General features: G+C 49.3%; 1 protein-coding gene across 2 annotated transcripts; it reads left to right on the forward strand.

Moving 5' to 3' along the window:
* Positions 1–2,659: 2,659 nt before the first annotated feature.
* LOC145715794 (dipeptidase 2-like) lies at positions 2,660–8,391 on the forward strand. 2 transcript variants are annotated; one of them, XM_081806438.1, is made up of 11 exons: positions 2,660–2,797; positions 3,642–4,028; positions 4,366–4,492; positions 4,775–4,904; positions 4,988–5,129; positions 5,419–5,488; positions 5,607–5,783; positions 6,133–6,217; positions 6,834–6,909; positions 7,803–7,938; positions 8,032–8,391. In XM_081806438.1, the coding sequence occupies exons 1-11, from the start codon at positions 2,733–2,735 to the stop codon at positions 8,281–8,283; spliced, it is 1,647 nt and encodes a 548-aa protein (XP_081662564.1). In that variant the 5' UTR covers positions 2,660–2,732; the 3' UTR covers positions 8,284–8,391. The 2 variants fall into 2 exon arrangements, with proteins under 2 accessions (XP_081662564.1, XP_081662565.1); XM_081806439.1 differs by having other exon boundaries at positions 2,667–2,797; positions 3,716–4,028.
* The last annotated feature ends 5,909 nt before the right edge of the window (positions 8,392–14,300 follow it).

Below are 14,300 nucleotides of genomic sequence, written 5' to 3' on the forward strand. Positions count from 1 at the left end.
TCAGTAGATGTGGTAGATAACTGCTGGAAACTTGTCCAGCCCCTTCACAGCATACCCCAGCACGGGGCCAGCAATCTCATAATGGCTTTTTCCTAAAAGCAAAAATCCTCTCCAGATTTTTTTTGGTTAGTAAAAACAGGCACTAATGTAGGTCTTTTGTAAAAGCAAGGTGGCATGATGCAAACTTTCCAAAACCTGGGGTAGGGTGCCTGGGTGGCTCAGTTGGTTAAGCGACTGCCTTCGGCTCAGGTCATGATCCTGGAGTCCCTGGATCGAGTCCCGCATCGGGCTCCCTGCTTGGCAGGGAGTCTGCTTCTCTCTCTGAACCTCCCTCCTCTCATGCTCTCTATCTCATTCTCTCTCTCAAATAATAAATAAATAAATAAATAATCTTTAAAAAAAAAAAGCAAAAACAAAACCTGGGGTACTGATCGCTTTACGCCATTCTGACTTATGAAAGGCTTCATGGGGAAGTTCTGACTTCAGCTAGTGGGGAAACCTGTATCCTAAGAGCAACAGGAAGGAACAGAAGAACTTTAGGCAAGAAGATGATAGATTCTTCTCAAAGAGAGATAGGTCTGGCAGTTCATTTGGGGAATGGACTGGAAGTGGGGAGACCAGGAGGAGGTGAGAGATGAAAGTGACCGGTACTGGGGAAGAGTTAGTGGGAATGGAGAAGACACCCCTGGGAGATGTTTGGGGGTTGAACCAGAATGATCTGGAGATGCTGTTAAAAGGGAGAAGGGGGCAGAGGGGAGGAGACGTCACAGATGACATTCAGGTCAGCTCTGGAGCCAGACCCTGGGCTTCTCCCGTTTCCTCTTGTGTCCACTGCCAGCAAGCACCTGGATAATTTCTCATAGCCCCTCCTCCCAAATTGTCCAGGTCTGTCCACAGATACTGGAGTCTTCTGAAGGACAAGGAAGGGAGGGAGAGAGGAAGGGAGGGAGGGAGGGAGGAAGGAAGGAAGGAAGGAAGGAAGGAAGGGGGAGGGAGGGGGGAGGGGAGGAAGGAAGGAATGGGACAAGGAGGCTTCACTAGTGTCTGTTTATTTCCCCCTGCACAGGACAGGGCAGAGAGATGGCCTCGGGAGAGGTAAAAAGGAGAACAGTCCACTCACTCGGTTGGCTAAAACCTGCTTGCTACTTGAGTATGGGTGTTTACATGTCCCTGCGTGTATAAGGGTCTAGGTCTGTCTGTGTTTCTGTGATTGGCTTTGTATGGTCACCTCAAGGCCATGACTAGCAATGCTAGTTAGTTTAAGGACTGAAGTTGAACATTACCGAAAATTATTCTGCCTGGCTGCTCTTCTACAGAGATGGTGCCCACTTTCTCTGGTTCACCACTGCCTGCCTGTGCTGGGCTAGAGTTTCCTCCAAGTCTTGGGGTGTAAGACATCTGGCCCCTGGAGAAAAGCTAACAAACCTCAAAAAACTAAACTCTCGGGCGCCTGGGTGGCTCAGTTGGTTAAGCGACTGCCTTCAGCTCAGGTCATGATCCTGGAGTCCCTGGATCAAGTCCCGCATCAGGTTCCCTGCTCGGCAAGGAGTCTGCTTCTCCCTCTGACCCTCCCCCCTCTCATGTGCTCTCTCTCATTCTCTCTCTCTCAAATAAATAAAATCTTTAAAAAAAAAAAAAACCTAAACTCTCGGGGCACCTGGGTGGCTCAGTCGTTGGGCGTCTGCCTTCGGCTCAGGTCATGATCCCAGGGTCCTGGGATCGAGCCCCACATCCGGCTCCCTGCTCCGCGGGAAGCCTGCTTCTCCCTCTCCCACTCCCCCTGCTTGTGTTCCCTCTCTGGCTGTGTCTCTCTGTCAAATAAATAAATAAAATCTTTAAAAAAAAAACAAAACTAAACTCTCCCTTCTTATTTCTCTGTCAGCAGCTGCTGTTTATCCTGGATTTCCTCCCTACCTCTTCAATTGTTTATACTCCCTACTTCCTGGGGGGCTATTAACAGTGGAATAGAGAAGTTGTTTATTCCCCAAACCAACATTTTTGTCTTGGAGACCAGCCGATCCAAGAGTTTCTCCTCCGCTTCCCCACTTGCTGGCTTCATGAGTGGGTGTGGGGCTGCTGGGGGTAGGGGGAGAAAGGAGGGAGCCAGGTTTGAGTTTGGGTTCCCCAGCTACCCAGGGCAAGGACATACCCTAGGGGACGCACACTCTGCAGTGGGGCTGCCCAGACAACCCTCCAGTTGCAGTAGTCAGAGAGCAGACCCACCTTGAGCACAGTGCCACTGGTTTGCCCTTCACCCCTGCCTGCCTGCACCGGGCACCAGCATATGCACAATCACTCAAATACACCCAAGCTGGCAGTTTTTTGCTCATTTCCTTTCTAGGGTGGTTTCTAAGGTCTCCAGTCTTCAGACTTGGTCACTACCCCTGCACTGGTCACTCCTGCCACCTGGAAAAGGTCCCAAAGGTCAAGCAGCTCCAAAGGGTGCCAAGGTTCACAGTAGGACCTTGAGAGGCTGGGGAGGAAGGAGTTTGAGCAGAGACCATGAAGCATCTCAGTGGCAGAGCTTCTGGGAAAAGATGCATTCTGGGTGTGTGTGTGTGTGTGTGGGTGGGTGGGTGTGTGTGGGTGTGTGTGGGTGTGTGTGTGTGGGTGTGTGTGTGGGTGATGAGGGTGGGGCCTTCAGAGGAAGAACGCAACTCAGCCTAGAGATTTCCGGGAGAGCTAGAACCACAGGAGCTAGAAGATAAGGCAGATGTAGCCTCAGAACCCAGATGCCAGGCCTTTTCCTTAGGAGCCACACTTCTGACTTCAATGAAGACAGAGCTTCCACACTGAGGTAGGTGGGATCCTGATCAACAGCTCAGCCAGCAGTTCTGGGAGGAATGTTGCCGGGATGGGGGGGAAAGGTACTCTGCTGCCCTAAAAATGACTTAATTTCCTTCCACTCAAACAGCTTACTGAGTTCCTGCTCTGTTCAGTAAGCCATCCCTGACCCTCCCCAGAAGGTTGCTCAGTTCACATCCCAAAAATCCCTCCTTTCAGACCCAGTGTAGCATCTGCTGAGGAGGAACCTCTTTCCTGAGACTGACGGGAAGACTGGGGGAGGGGCGCCCCTGACAGTTCCCAGTTCAGGCTTGAGTCCCCCAGGGGATGGACAAGTAGGCAAGGAAGTAAGGTAGGGGAGAGAGAGGTCAGGGGCAAAGGGCCTCTTCCTGAATGCAAAGTCCACCAGGTTAACCCCTCATTTCCAGAAACTCTCGGCTCCCGACCCCACCCTCGCTGTGGCTCAGCCCAGGAATCCGAGAGCTCAGAGTACTGTGGCCAGAGACATTTGCATGCAGCCCTCAGGGTGGCTGGTGCAGGATGCAGGCAAACTGGGGACGTGATGTGGTTGACAGAGGCCTCAGGGCCGCGGGCTACTCTCTGGGAGAGCACCCCAAGCCTTCTCTCTTGCAGAGCAAGGTTAGAGGCAGCAGCAGAGCAACCTGGGTCAGTCCCTCGGAACACTGGGGATGAGGAGAGAGGCGACAGCAGAGAGAGCCCGCCCAGAGGGTGGTGTCCTGTAGGCTGGGGGCGGGGACGGGGACGGGGGCGGGGACGGGGGGCGGGAGGAGGCGGAGCGCGTGCCTAGGCGGAGAGCCCAGGTCCAGGCTCTCGCGAGTCCGTTCTGCCCTTGCCAGACCGCGCCGCCGCATGGTCCGAGTCGACGCTCTAAACTTTATCGTCGCTCTCTGCCCCTCGCCATCCATCTCAGGCTCCAGACACCGGCCCCTGCCTGCCTGTCCTGCCCTGAGCAGCATGCAACCCCTGGGCCTCGAGAGTACCCCCGCCATCCGCCGGCGACCGCTGCTGCGTCTCCTGCTCCTGCTGTCTCTGCTGCTGCCGCGGCCGATAACCCATGCCCAGACCACACAGGGAACCCCCAGCTCCCGGACCCCGCCGGCCACCTCCAGCTCCCCGACCCCGCCGGCCACCCCCAGCTCCCCGACCCTGCCGGCCACCTCCAGCGCCCCAAGTCTGCGGGAGCGCGCGCGGGCCCTGATGCGGGACTTCCGTCTCGTGGACGGGTGCGTAGGTGCGGTGTGGGGGCGCGTGGAGACTGAGCCCACCTCAAAGCGGGGAAGGAGTTCTCAGCGTGCAGGGCTAGTGAGGAAGCTCCCTCATACCACCCCTGGATGCACTCTCCCATCATCCATGGGCGCCTTTTCCCTTCCTCTGTCATTGCGCCCCTGCTGGGAAGCCCCCAGCCTAGTGCTCAAGGGGTCCTAGTATAGTCTGTGTGACAGTGTGGTGGTGGTGGGGGGCATCCCCCCCACCAACGTTGGCTCATGTCCCGCTTGATCCCAAGGCTTAAGGAGCCCACCCATTTGCCCCTGACCAGATCTTGCCTTGCCCACCCTCCAGCCACAACGACATGCCAGTTGTGCTGAGGCAGTTTTACCGCAACGGGCTACAGGATGTCAATCTGCGCAATTTCAGCCGTGGCCAGACCAGCCTGGACAGGCTTAGAGACGGTCTCGTGGGCGCCCAGGTACCACACCCACGCACAGCATGGTTGAGAGGGAGTGAGGGGGCCTCAGAGACCACAGGTTAATCACATGGGAACTCAGTTACCTTACAGCCCCCCAAAATGCTACAACATGGATGCTGGGGGCTGCAGGGGTCACAGTGAGCTAGTTTGGTGGGCATCCAAGTATTACAGAATAAGCAGTGCATTACAAGTGACCATTTTTACTGTGTGGGCTGTGAAGGGGAGAAGCCCATGGAGCTCCAAAGCAACCCCGGCCCAAGCCAACCCATGGCCTTCCCCCAGTTCTGGTCAGCCTACGTCCCATGCCAGACCCAGGAACGGGATGCCCTGCGCCTCACCCTGGAGCAAATTGACCTCATCCGCCGCATGTGCGCCTCCTATTCTGAGTTGGAGCTTGTGACTTCAGTTAAAGGTAGGCAGACGGGTGGGGGTTGTTAGGGACTTGTTTGAATACTCCAGCCTCTGAAAGTGATCACCTGACCTACCTGCCCCCAGCTCTGAACAACACCCGGAAGCTGGCTTGCCTCATTGGTGTGGAGGGTGGCCACTCGCTGGACAGCAGCCTTTCCATCTTGCGTACCTTCTATGTGCTGGGTGTGCGCTACCTGACACTCACTCACACCTGCAACACACCCTGGTGAGCGTAGTGCAAATGGTATGCGCCCACTGACGCAGGCATCTGCCCAAGATCACGCTGGGGCTCAGACCAAGCTTTACCCCTGGGATCTGGCACTGACCCTGGAGTGGGGAGGAGAGCAGGGGTTCCCAGAGCAAGACTGGATTCCCAGTAGGGACTGCCTTGTGCCAGGCACAGCCCAGCTTGGGTCTCTGCTCTTGCTCCAGGGGGTTGCTGGTATAGAGGATTCAATAGGCTCTTGTAGCCAAGTCATGGCCACCATTCAGACTGCCTCCTGGTCATCCTGCAGGGCAGAGAGCTCAGCTAAAGGCATCCATTCCTTCCACAACAATGTCAGTGGGCTGACCAGCTTCGGTGAGGTGAGGACCCTAGTTCCCTAGCCTGTCCCCCATGAATGTGCATGTCCCACCAGTTCCCTAGAGAAAAATGCATGGGCATGTGCACCCCTGATGCCCTTTCCCCAACCTGTCCCTGCAGAAGGTGGTGGTGGAAATGAACCGCTTGGGCATGATGGTAGATTTGTCGCATGTCTCAGACACTGTGGCTCGGCGAGCCTTGGAAGTGTCACAGGCACCTGTGATCTTTTCCCACTCGGCTGCCCGAGGTGTGTGCAAGAATGCCAGGAACGTTCCTGACGATATCCTACAGCTTCTGGTGAGAGACTGCCCTGGCCCTCAAACCTCAAGCTAGAGGTTTAAACCAGGAGCCCTTGAGCCTGAGCCCCTGTTCCCTCATCTTCCTCAAACCCTAGACTGAACATCTGCCCCACAAACCCACAGTCCACAGCCCCTGAATGCTTGAACTCAGGTGTGGGGGTTCTAAGTGGCAAATGCTCCAAGACATTTCCATCCCAACAAGAGCTGAGACCCCTCCATTCACACAAACCTAGAGGTGAAGTCTCCTCTGAACTCAAAGCCAGAGATGAACATCTTCCTCACAGGAGCCTAGAGGCAGGTAGTTGTGCTGGGGTCGAAGCTGAATGTCCATTTGTCCGCCCCTGCAGAAGAAGAATGGAGGCATCGTGATGGTGTCTTTGTCAGCAGGGGTGCTGCCATGCAACCTGTTAGCCAACGTGTCCACTGTGGCAGGTAAGCCCTGCCTGGGCTCTCTGAATAACTCTGATTTGGACCTGAAGCCTTGGGTGGAGGGCCTCAGTACAGCCCCAGTGGTCTGACCCATTCTCGGCTGTAGACAGCTCGTAAAAACTCAGTGATGGATGGTATAAAGCACCTTGGTGCCATGTGGAACTGAAGACACAGAGTTGGTAACTACGATACTCATGGGCATAAGGGAGGCAGTCAGACATAGAGCCCAGGTGCCAACCATCTGTGCCTCTGCAGGGGCTCCCAGAGCTCCCTACCCCTGCCTCTGACCAAGACCTGGGCAACCCCTTAAGTCTCTGTGGTCTTTGTCAGTTGTATTCTTTGTCTCTTGCTCATCCTCCACACCCATGGAAAGGAGCCCCCATGGTTCTCAAGGAGACTGGAGGCAGGGTGATCCTGGATGAGAAATGGCCCAAATGGGTTCCACTCCAAATCTAAATTCCAGTCTAGAGTCAACTGGGATCAGCTTCCTCAAGTTGGTACACTGGGTGCCAGGAGCCGGCCTGCGTGGCCTACGGGCTGCAAGAAGGGGAATCAGTAGAGTGCAGTCCCCAGCCCCCCTGCCCTGGAAGTCCCACACTGCTGACTCTCTATCCCCCAGATCACTTTGACTACATCAGGGCAGTCATTGGATCCAAGTTCATTGGGATTGGCGGAGATTATGATGGGGCCAGACGGTAAGCGCTTCTCTACGGCTTGTCTGGGGCTGGCTGTGCCACAGTAGGGCCTTGACAGTCCCCATGCCCACGACACCATGGTCCTCATAGCCTTTAGGCCCACCTCGCATCTCTCCACACCCAGAGTCTGTTTCCTGGCCCTTCTGTTTGTCTGTGACCCCTTGGCCCCACTCTAGGTCATCATCATTATCATCTGCCCAGCAGGTGCATCCACCCTTAGTGCCAGTAGACCTATTGCTTCTTTTTTTAAGTTTTATTTATTTAACTAATCTTTACACCCAATATGGGGCTTCAACTCACAATACCGAGATCAAGAGTCACATGCTCTTCCGACCAAGCCAGCCAGGGTGCCCCTGACCCACTGCTTCCGAGCAGACTCTTAAGCAAGGTCTGGTGTGAACTGACCCTTTCCTCTGCCTGCAGCTGAGTCTGTGCCTATAGGAGGTCAACCCAGTTCTTAAAAAGCTTTTCTTCTTTTTATAAATGGAGGGAAACTTTGTATTCAGTGAAAGGCATAGATCTTTTTGTGTTTTTTTTTAAATAGGCTCCATGCCCAGTGTGGAGCCCAAAATGGGGCTTGAACTCATGATCCTGAGATTGAGACCTGAGCTGATATCAAGAGTGGGATGCTTAACTGACTGAGCCACTGAGGCGTCCCAGCATAGATCTTAACAGTACAATTCAATGAGTTTTTATGAATATCCAAAGTGGTTAAGAGCTTCCTTTTGCAGGATAAAGAGCAGGTGTGAATCACTTACCCTCTCCAAGTCTCCCTTTCCCATATCTGACCAGAGCTGGGGTTCAGGAGACCTGGATACATGGGGCTGTGGTTCTGAGTCATGAACAGGGAACAGGGCTGAGGTTCCACAGCTGGCTGGCTCGCGGCCACACAGGTTCCCTCAGGGGCTGGAGGACGTGTCCACGTACCCGGTTCTGATAGAGGAGTTGCTGAGTCGTGGCTGGAGTGAGGAAGAGCTCCAGGGTGTCCTTCGCGGAAACCTGCTGCGGGTCTTCGGACAGGTGGAACAGGTATGCTGGCCTGGGCAAAAGAGTAGCACATGGGCCTGAGCAAGTGTGTTGGAGTTGCTCTGGGAGCTGCTGACCCCTGACTGCTACTTCCAGGTACGGGAGGCAAGTAAGGGGCAAAGCCCCCTGGAGGATGAGTTCCCGGATGAGCAGCTGGGCAGTTCTTGCCGCTCTGTTCTCTCACGTCTGCATCAGACACAGTACCTGGGTCCAGACCAGAAACTAACTTCAGCGCGTTGGACACCTAAGTGGTCACTTAAACAATCATTGTCAAAATCTCCCCCCAACATGGCTCCAGGCCTCACAGTTATTGCTGCCTGTTTAGTCCTCATTCTGTGGTTCTGGTGACCCAGTTCATCCTACCAGATGTTACTGTGGCAGCCACAGACACCCCACAATGTTCCCCCATCATGCAGGCACAAATATTTCCTGAAAATAAATGTTTTACACATGGAACCAGGCATGAGTGTCCTTCTCTGTGGCAGGGTCTGGTGGCACAGGCTCCCAACTCTGGTGCTTGGTGGGGGGCCCTGCAGTTCAGCCACCAGTTACTCAAGTAAGACCTGATTCTCACTAGCAGGAGCGGAGAAGACCCTGATGGTTGGGCTCAGCACTGGAAGAAGACAGTGGATCGGGGTGCCTGGGTGGCTCAGTCATTAAGCATCTGCATTCGGCTCAGGTCATGATCCCAGGGTCCTGGGATTGAGCCCCACATCGGGCTCCCTGCTCAGCGGGGAGCCTGCTTCTCCCTCTCCCACTCCCCCTGCTTGTGTTCCCTCTCTCGCTCTGTCTCTGTCAAATAAATAAAATCTTAAAAAAAAAAAAAAGAAGAAGACGACGACAACAGTGGGTAGCTCCAGCTGTGGGAGAGTGGATCTTCTTCTGGGTTGCCTCTCAATAGCTCACCTCAGTCCACATCCTGACTCACTGACCACCACCTGGGGATCCTGAAGGGAACTCTGGTTCAGATTCCCAAGAAGGGAACCTGCCTGGATCACAAATGATCTTTGTTCCTATTTGGACAGAGCCCAGAATGCCAGGCTACATGATGAGCCATGGGCCTCCAATGACTGAACTTCCCTGGATGTGGACCCACCCCCTCCCCTGCCTCTCAGGGACTTCCTCTCTGAGAGGCACAAGCTACTTAGAAACTCATACTGTCTTATCCCCAGGCCAGTAATGGTAATAGCAACTGCCTTAATAATAGCCAAAATTAAGAGTTAATGCTAATAATGACAGCTAATAATAATAATATATGATAATACATAATGGCTAATAAAAATAACAGTTAATACTAATAGTCTATGCATACCCCGTGACTGAGTAATTTCACCCCAGGTATATATCCAACAGGAATGCATACACAGGCTTTCCAAAAGGCACATGAAATATTTAAAGCAGCACTCTTCATAATAACCCCAAACTGTGTAGTTCAAAGACTGGGTGGCTCAGTCAGTTGAGCGTCTGACTCTTGATTTTGTCTCAGGTCATGATCTCGGGGTCATGAGATAGAGCTGGGGGTCAGGCTCAGCACTGGATGTGGAGCCTGCTTGAGGCCTGCTTGACATTCTCTCTCCCTCTCCCTCTGCGCCCACCCCCCACCCCCCACTCGCATGCACACGCTTCTCTCTCTAAAAAAAAAATTAAAATCACATTAATTTGAGGAAAAACTGACAACTGAATTTTATTGGAAATAATGGAAATCTATACACACTGGAATATATTTAGTCTGATGAATGAAAGTAACTACCAGTGTTCCATTCTGTGCACAGTGAAAATATTCTTCAAAAATGAAGTAAAAGTAATACATTTTCAGGCCAACACAAGGAGACTGAGAAAGTGAAAATATACAAATCACCTAATGAAAATACCAATTATTATGGGAAAAGTGCATATCAAATAGAAATTAAGGATATCATAGATGCCTGAATTTCACATTTGAAGTGAAGGTATGAAAATTTAAACAGGGTGCCTGGGTGCCTCAGTTGGTTAAGTGACTGCCTTCGGCTCAGGTCATGATCCTGGAGTCCCGGGATCGAGTCCCGCATTGGGCTCCCTGCTCAGCGGGGAGTCTGCTTCTCCCTCTGACCCTCCCCCCTCTCATGCTCTCTCTATCTCATTCTCTCAAATAAATAAATAAAATCTTTAAAAAAAAGAAAATTTAAACAAAGTGTCTTCAGATTTTGAATTCTTAATTGGAGAAAAGTTATGTTCTGTGAATACATATGATTTGTCAAAAACAGCCATGGACTTGACTCTTACATATTCTGAAATTTTAAGTCCTGTAGAAATTCCAACTAAAATAGTTTTAAGGGGTGCCTGGGTGGCTCAGTCGTTAGGCGTCTGCCTTCGGCTCAGGTCATGGTCCCGGGGTCCTGGGACCGAGCCCCGCATCGGGCTCCCCGCTTGGGGGGGAAGCCTGCTTCTCCCTCTCCCACTCCCCCTGCTTGTGTTTCTGCTCTCGCTATCTCTCTCTAACAAATAAATTAAAAATCTAAAAATAATAATAATAAATAATAAATAAATAAATAAATAAATAAATAAATAAATAAATAAATAAAATAGTTTTAAGAAGGGCACCTGGCTGGCTCAGTTGCTGGAGCATGTGACCCTTGATCTCGGGGTTGTAGATCCGAGTCCTGCTTTGGGTGTAGATATTACTTAAAAATAAAATCTTAAAAAATAAAATATTTTTAAGAAACACACAACAAAGATACTTAGCATTGTATTTGGATTTTTAAAAATCAATTTTAAGAATTGATTAACGGGGCGCCTGGGTGGCTCAGATGGTTAAGCGTCTGCCTTCGGCTCAGGTCATGATCCCGGGGTCCTGGGATCGAGTCCCGCATGGGGCTCCCTGCTCAGTGCAGAGCCTGCTTCTCCTTCTCCCTCTGCCATTCCCTCTGCTTGTGCTCTTCTATCTCTCTGTCAAATAAATAAATAAAATATTTTTTAAAAAATTGATTAATGATTTTTGCTTAGTGGAATTTTATGCAAATTTGGACATGGCCTTGAAAAAAATTTTAACTATACCAGTCACGATGGCATCCTATAAAAGGAGTTTCATAAGCTGCAGTTACTTAAAAATTATTTAAGATTCTCATTTGGTAAAGAAAAATTGACAAACATTCAATCTCTCAATAGAAAATGAGCTAAGCAAAGAAGTAGATTTTGAAAATATTATTTATGAGATGTTCATTGTCACTTACTATCAGCGAAATGCAAATGAAAACCACAATGAGATATCGCCTCACATCTGTCAGAATGGCTAAAACCAACAACACAAGAAACAACACATGTTGGCAAGGATGTGGAGAAAAAGGAACACTTGTATACTGTTGGTAGGAATGCAAGCTTGTACAGCCACTGTGGAAAATAGGATGGAGGTTCCTCAAAAAGTTAAAAATAGAACTATCATACAGAGCCAGCAACGGCACTACTGGGTTATTTACCCAAAGAATACAAAAACACTTAATTCAAAGGGATACATACACCCCCATGTTTATAGCAGCATTATTTACAAAAGAGCCAAATTATGGAAGCAGGCCAAGTGTCCATCGAGTGATGAATGGATAAAGAAGACGAGATATATATACATACAATAGAATATTATTCAGCTATAAAAAAAGAATGAAATCTTGCCATTTGCAATGACATGGCTGGAGCTAGAGAGTATAATGCTAAGCAAAATAAGTCAGTCAGAGAAAGACAAATACCATAAGATTTCACCTGTGTGGAATTTAAGAAACAAAACAAAGGGAAAAAAGAGAGAGACAAATCAAGAAACAGACTCTTAACAGCAGAAAACAAACTGATGGTTATCAGAGCAGAGGTGGATCAGGGGATGGGGGAAATAGGTGATGGGGATTAAGGAGTACACTTGTGATAAGCACCGGGTGATGTATGGAATTGCTGAAACTAATATAATATTGTGCACTTGAAACTTATAATACTATATTTTAACTAAATAGAATTAAAATGAAAACTTAAAAAGCCAAAAAAAGAAAAAAGAAAGAAAATTTTATTCATGAGTTTGCCTCCATTAAAGCCAGTTAAGTGAAATTATAATAAATTCTGGTTTGGGTATGAGTAAAATAATGTTGTGAGTTAATACACCTACTTTTCAGTTTTTAAATATTTTTCAACTATTTTAGTGTTCTAGAAAAGTTCATCATTAAAAATACATTAAAAATGTATATAGGAACATACACACATTTTCCTTTTGCCTCAGGCTCCAAATTGGCTGTGCTCTGCAGTGTATTACTCAGAAAGTTCTAATAGTGCTTTCTGTTCACTTTACCTGCTCTCTCCTTTCTTGACTCCTTTGGGTGGATTGTGTAGCACTCTGAGGTGACCTTAATCCCTTTACAGATCCTTCCAAGAGGAGCTGATCCAGCTCAGGGTCCATTTAGGAAAAAATGGGAAGAGGTGGTAGAAGATAGAAGCTTATGGGAGGGCCCTGTGTTGCTATTGGCAGAATGCCAGGAAGCCAGCTAGGGGTCTAGGAAATATGGTTTTAAGAGTTTGAGCCCCAGCTTCACAGAGCAGAGAATAGAAGACTGCATCTGGAGTTGAGAAATAATTGCTTAATAACCAGAGTTGCTGCAGGCCTGGGGTAGGTTCACTTGTTCTTTCTCCTAGGTGCATTCTTTTTTGTGTTCTAACTCAAAACAAAGTGTTCATCAGGGTCCTCCTTACTTTGGTGGACGCTGGACGCTAATCTCTGTCTCTTTAGACCACAATACCCCTTGTGGAAGAGACAGCCCAAAAGTTGGGCTCATCTCTGGGTTTCCACCCTGGCGGGATCCTCATAAGTAATTTTTTAATATCTTGTTTACCTCTCTGATGTCTTTCAGGAAGATCCTTTTTATATTTTGCCCAACTTTTCCAGTCGTTATCAGGAAGAATGTAACTCTGATTTACTTAGTAAACCAAAACCAGACATTTGAAATGGTGTTTATGTATTACTTTGATGACATTAAAAATTAATTATAAACATCATGCCCTCTCCTTTCACCTAAGACTATTATAAGAAATAGCTGTATGTACAATACTTCAGAACTTTTAAAAATATATTTATTTGTTTATGAGAGAGCTAGACAGCAGAGTGGGAGGGACAGAGGAAGAGGGAGAGAGAATCTCAAGCAGACTCCTCACTGAGTGTGGAGCCCGACGTGGGGCTCAGTCTCACAACCCTGAGATCATGACCTGAGCTGAAACCAAGAGTCAGACGCTTAACCGACTGAGCCACCCAGGCGCCCCAATACTTCTGAACTTTTGATAAACTATTAGCAAATTCATCATTCATTATGTCGTTTATGTCACTTAAATGAAAACCTCCCATGGCAAGACAGCTCAGTATATGAGAGACCAGAACAAACAATCTGTCTCTCTGTCTCTGTCTCACTACTGAGAGAGACAAAGCTGGAGGCAGCAGGGTCAGACTTAGTCCTTAACCCCTCGGCATGAGTAGGGAGCAGTGATGAACAGGAGGCAGTAAGGACCAGAGTTCAAGGCCCTTCTCCTGGTGCCCAGAAGGGGAGGCCCAATTATCAGGGAGCTCAGATGGGAGAATAGGTGACAGGCCCAGATACGGAAGGGGGGCAATTCAGATTTTAGTCTGTGCTATATAGGCCCCTCTCAGCCTCATAGGACCTGGTGCAGGCCCAGGAAGCCCAGATGCCACCCAAATGCAGTTCTGAGATCAGTTCCCACTGTATCAGGGTTTTTTCTGCAGAAAACAATGAATTATACTGTCCAGGCCTCTGGCCATCCTGGAAACCACCTTGTCTTGAAGGAGGATTTCTTCCCACATGAAATCATGTGTCAGACCATGCCCCCTCATACCCTTACCTGCAAGAACTCTTGTCCCACTATTCTATGCCTTCAAGGACCTTCCAGCTCCTTCCTTACAGACGGCTGTCCTGTCCCAACCAGACCTTTGCCTGGGCTATTGTCCAACCTGGGATGTCCTCTCCACCCCCTGCCAATCCAGACCCCATTCTTTCAAGGCTCAGCTGCTGTGGTGCCTCCACTTCACCAGCACCACCCACGACATCCCTCAGCCAGGATGACCATATTACAGAAAAAGATGTGACGTAAACTGACCACGGAGTGGGTAACCCCCTTTCCAAGATGGCTACTACTAACTAATGTTTAGTATCTAGAGTCTTTTTGTGTGTGTGCACATATAACACATTACAGAAGCAAATTTCAATACCAGATACTAAAACAAAATGGTTTCCCATAATATTATTCATAAATTTCATTTTTATGAAAAACAAATAAAATCCTTTTTCTCTCAGTCAAAACAGACAGATCCAATTCACTCTTTTTCACGGAATGTTTGACCTATTGCAGGGCGG

The sequence above is a fragment of the Leptonychotes weddellii genome, chromosome 16 (genome assembly GCF_054177405.1).
Source record: "Leptonychotes weddellii isolate Sample4059 chromosome 16, ASM5417740v2, whole genome shotgun sequence".
Lineage (NCBI taxonomy): Eukaryota > Metazoa > Chordata > Mammalia > Carnivora > Phocidae > Leptonychotes > Leptonychotes weddellii.

Bases quoted from the DNA above. Each gene is read 5' to 3' on its own strand.
- LOC145715794 (XM_081806438.1), top strand. From the start codon at position 2,733: ATGCCAGGCCTTTTCCTTAGGAGCCACACTTCTGACTTCAATGAAGAC. The intron at 4,029-4,365 runs GTGCGTAGGTGC...CCCACCCTCCAG, and splicing joins GACTTCCGTCTCGTGGACGG to CCACAACGACATGCCAGTTG. The intron at 6,218-6,833 runs GTAAGCCCTGCC...TCTATCCCCCAG, and splicing joins CAACGTGTCCACTGTGGCAG to ATCACTTTGACTACATCAGG.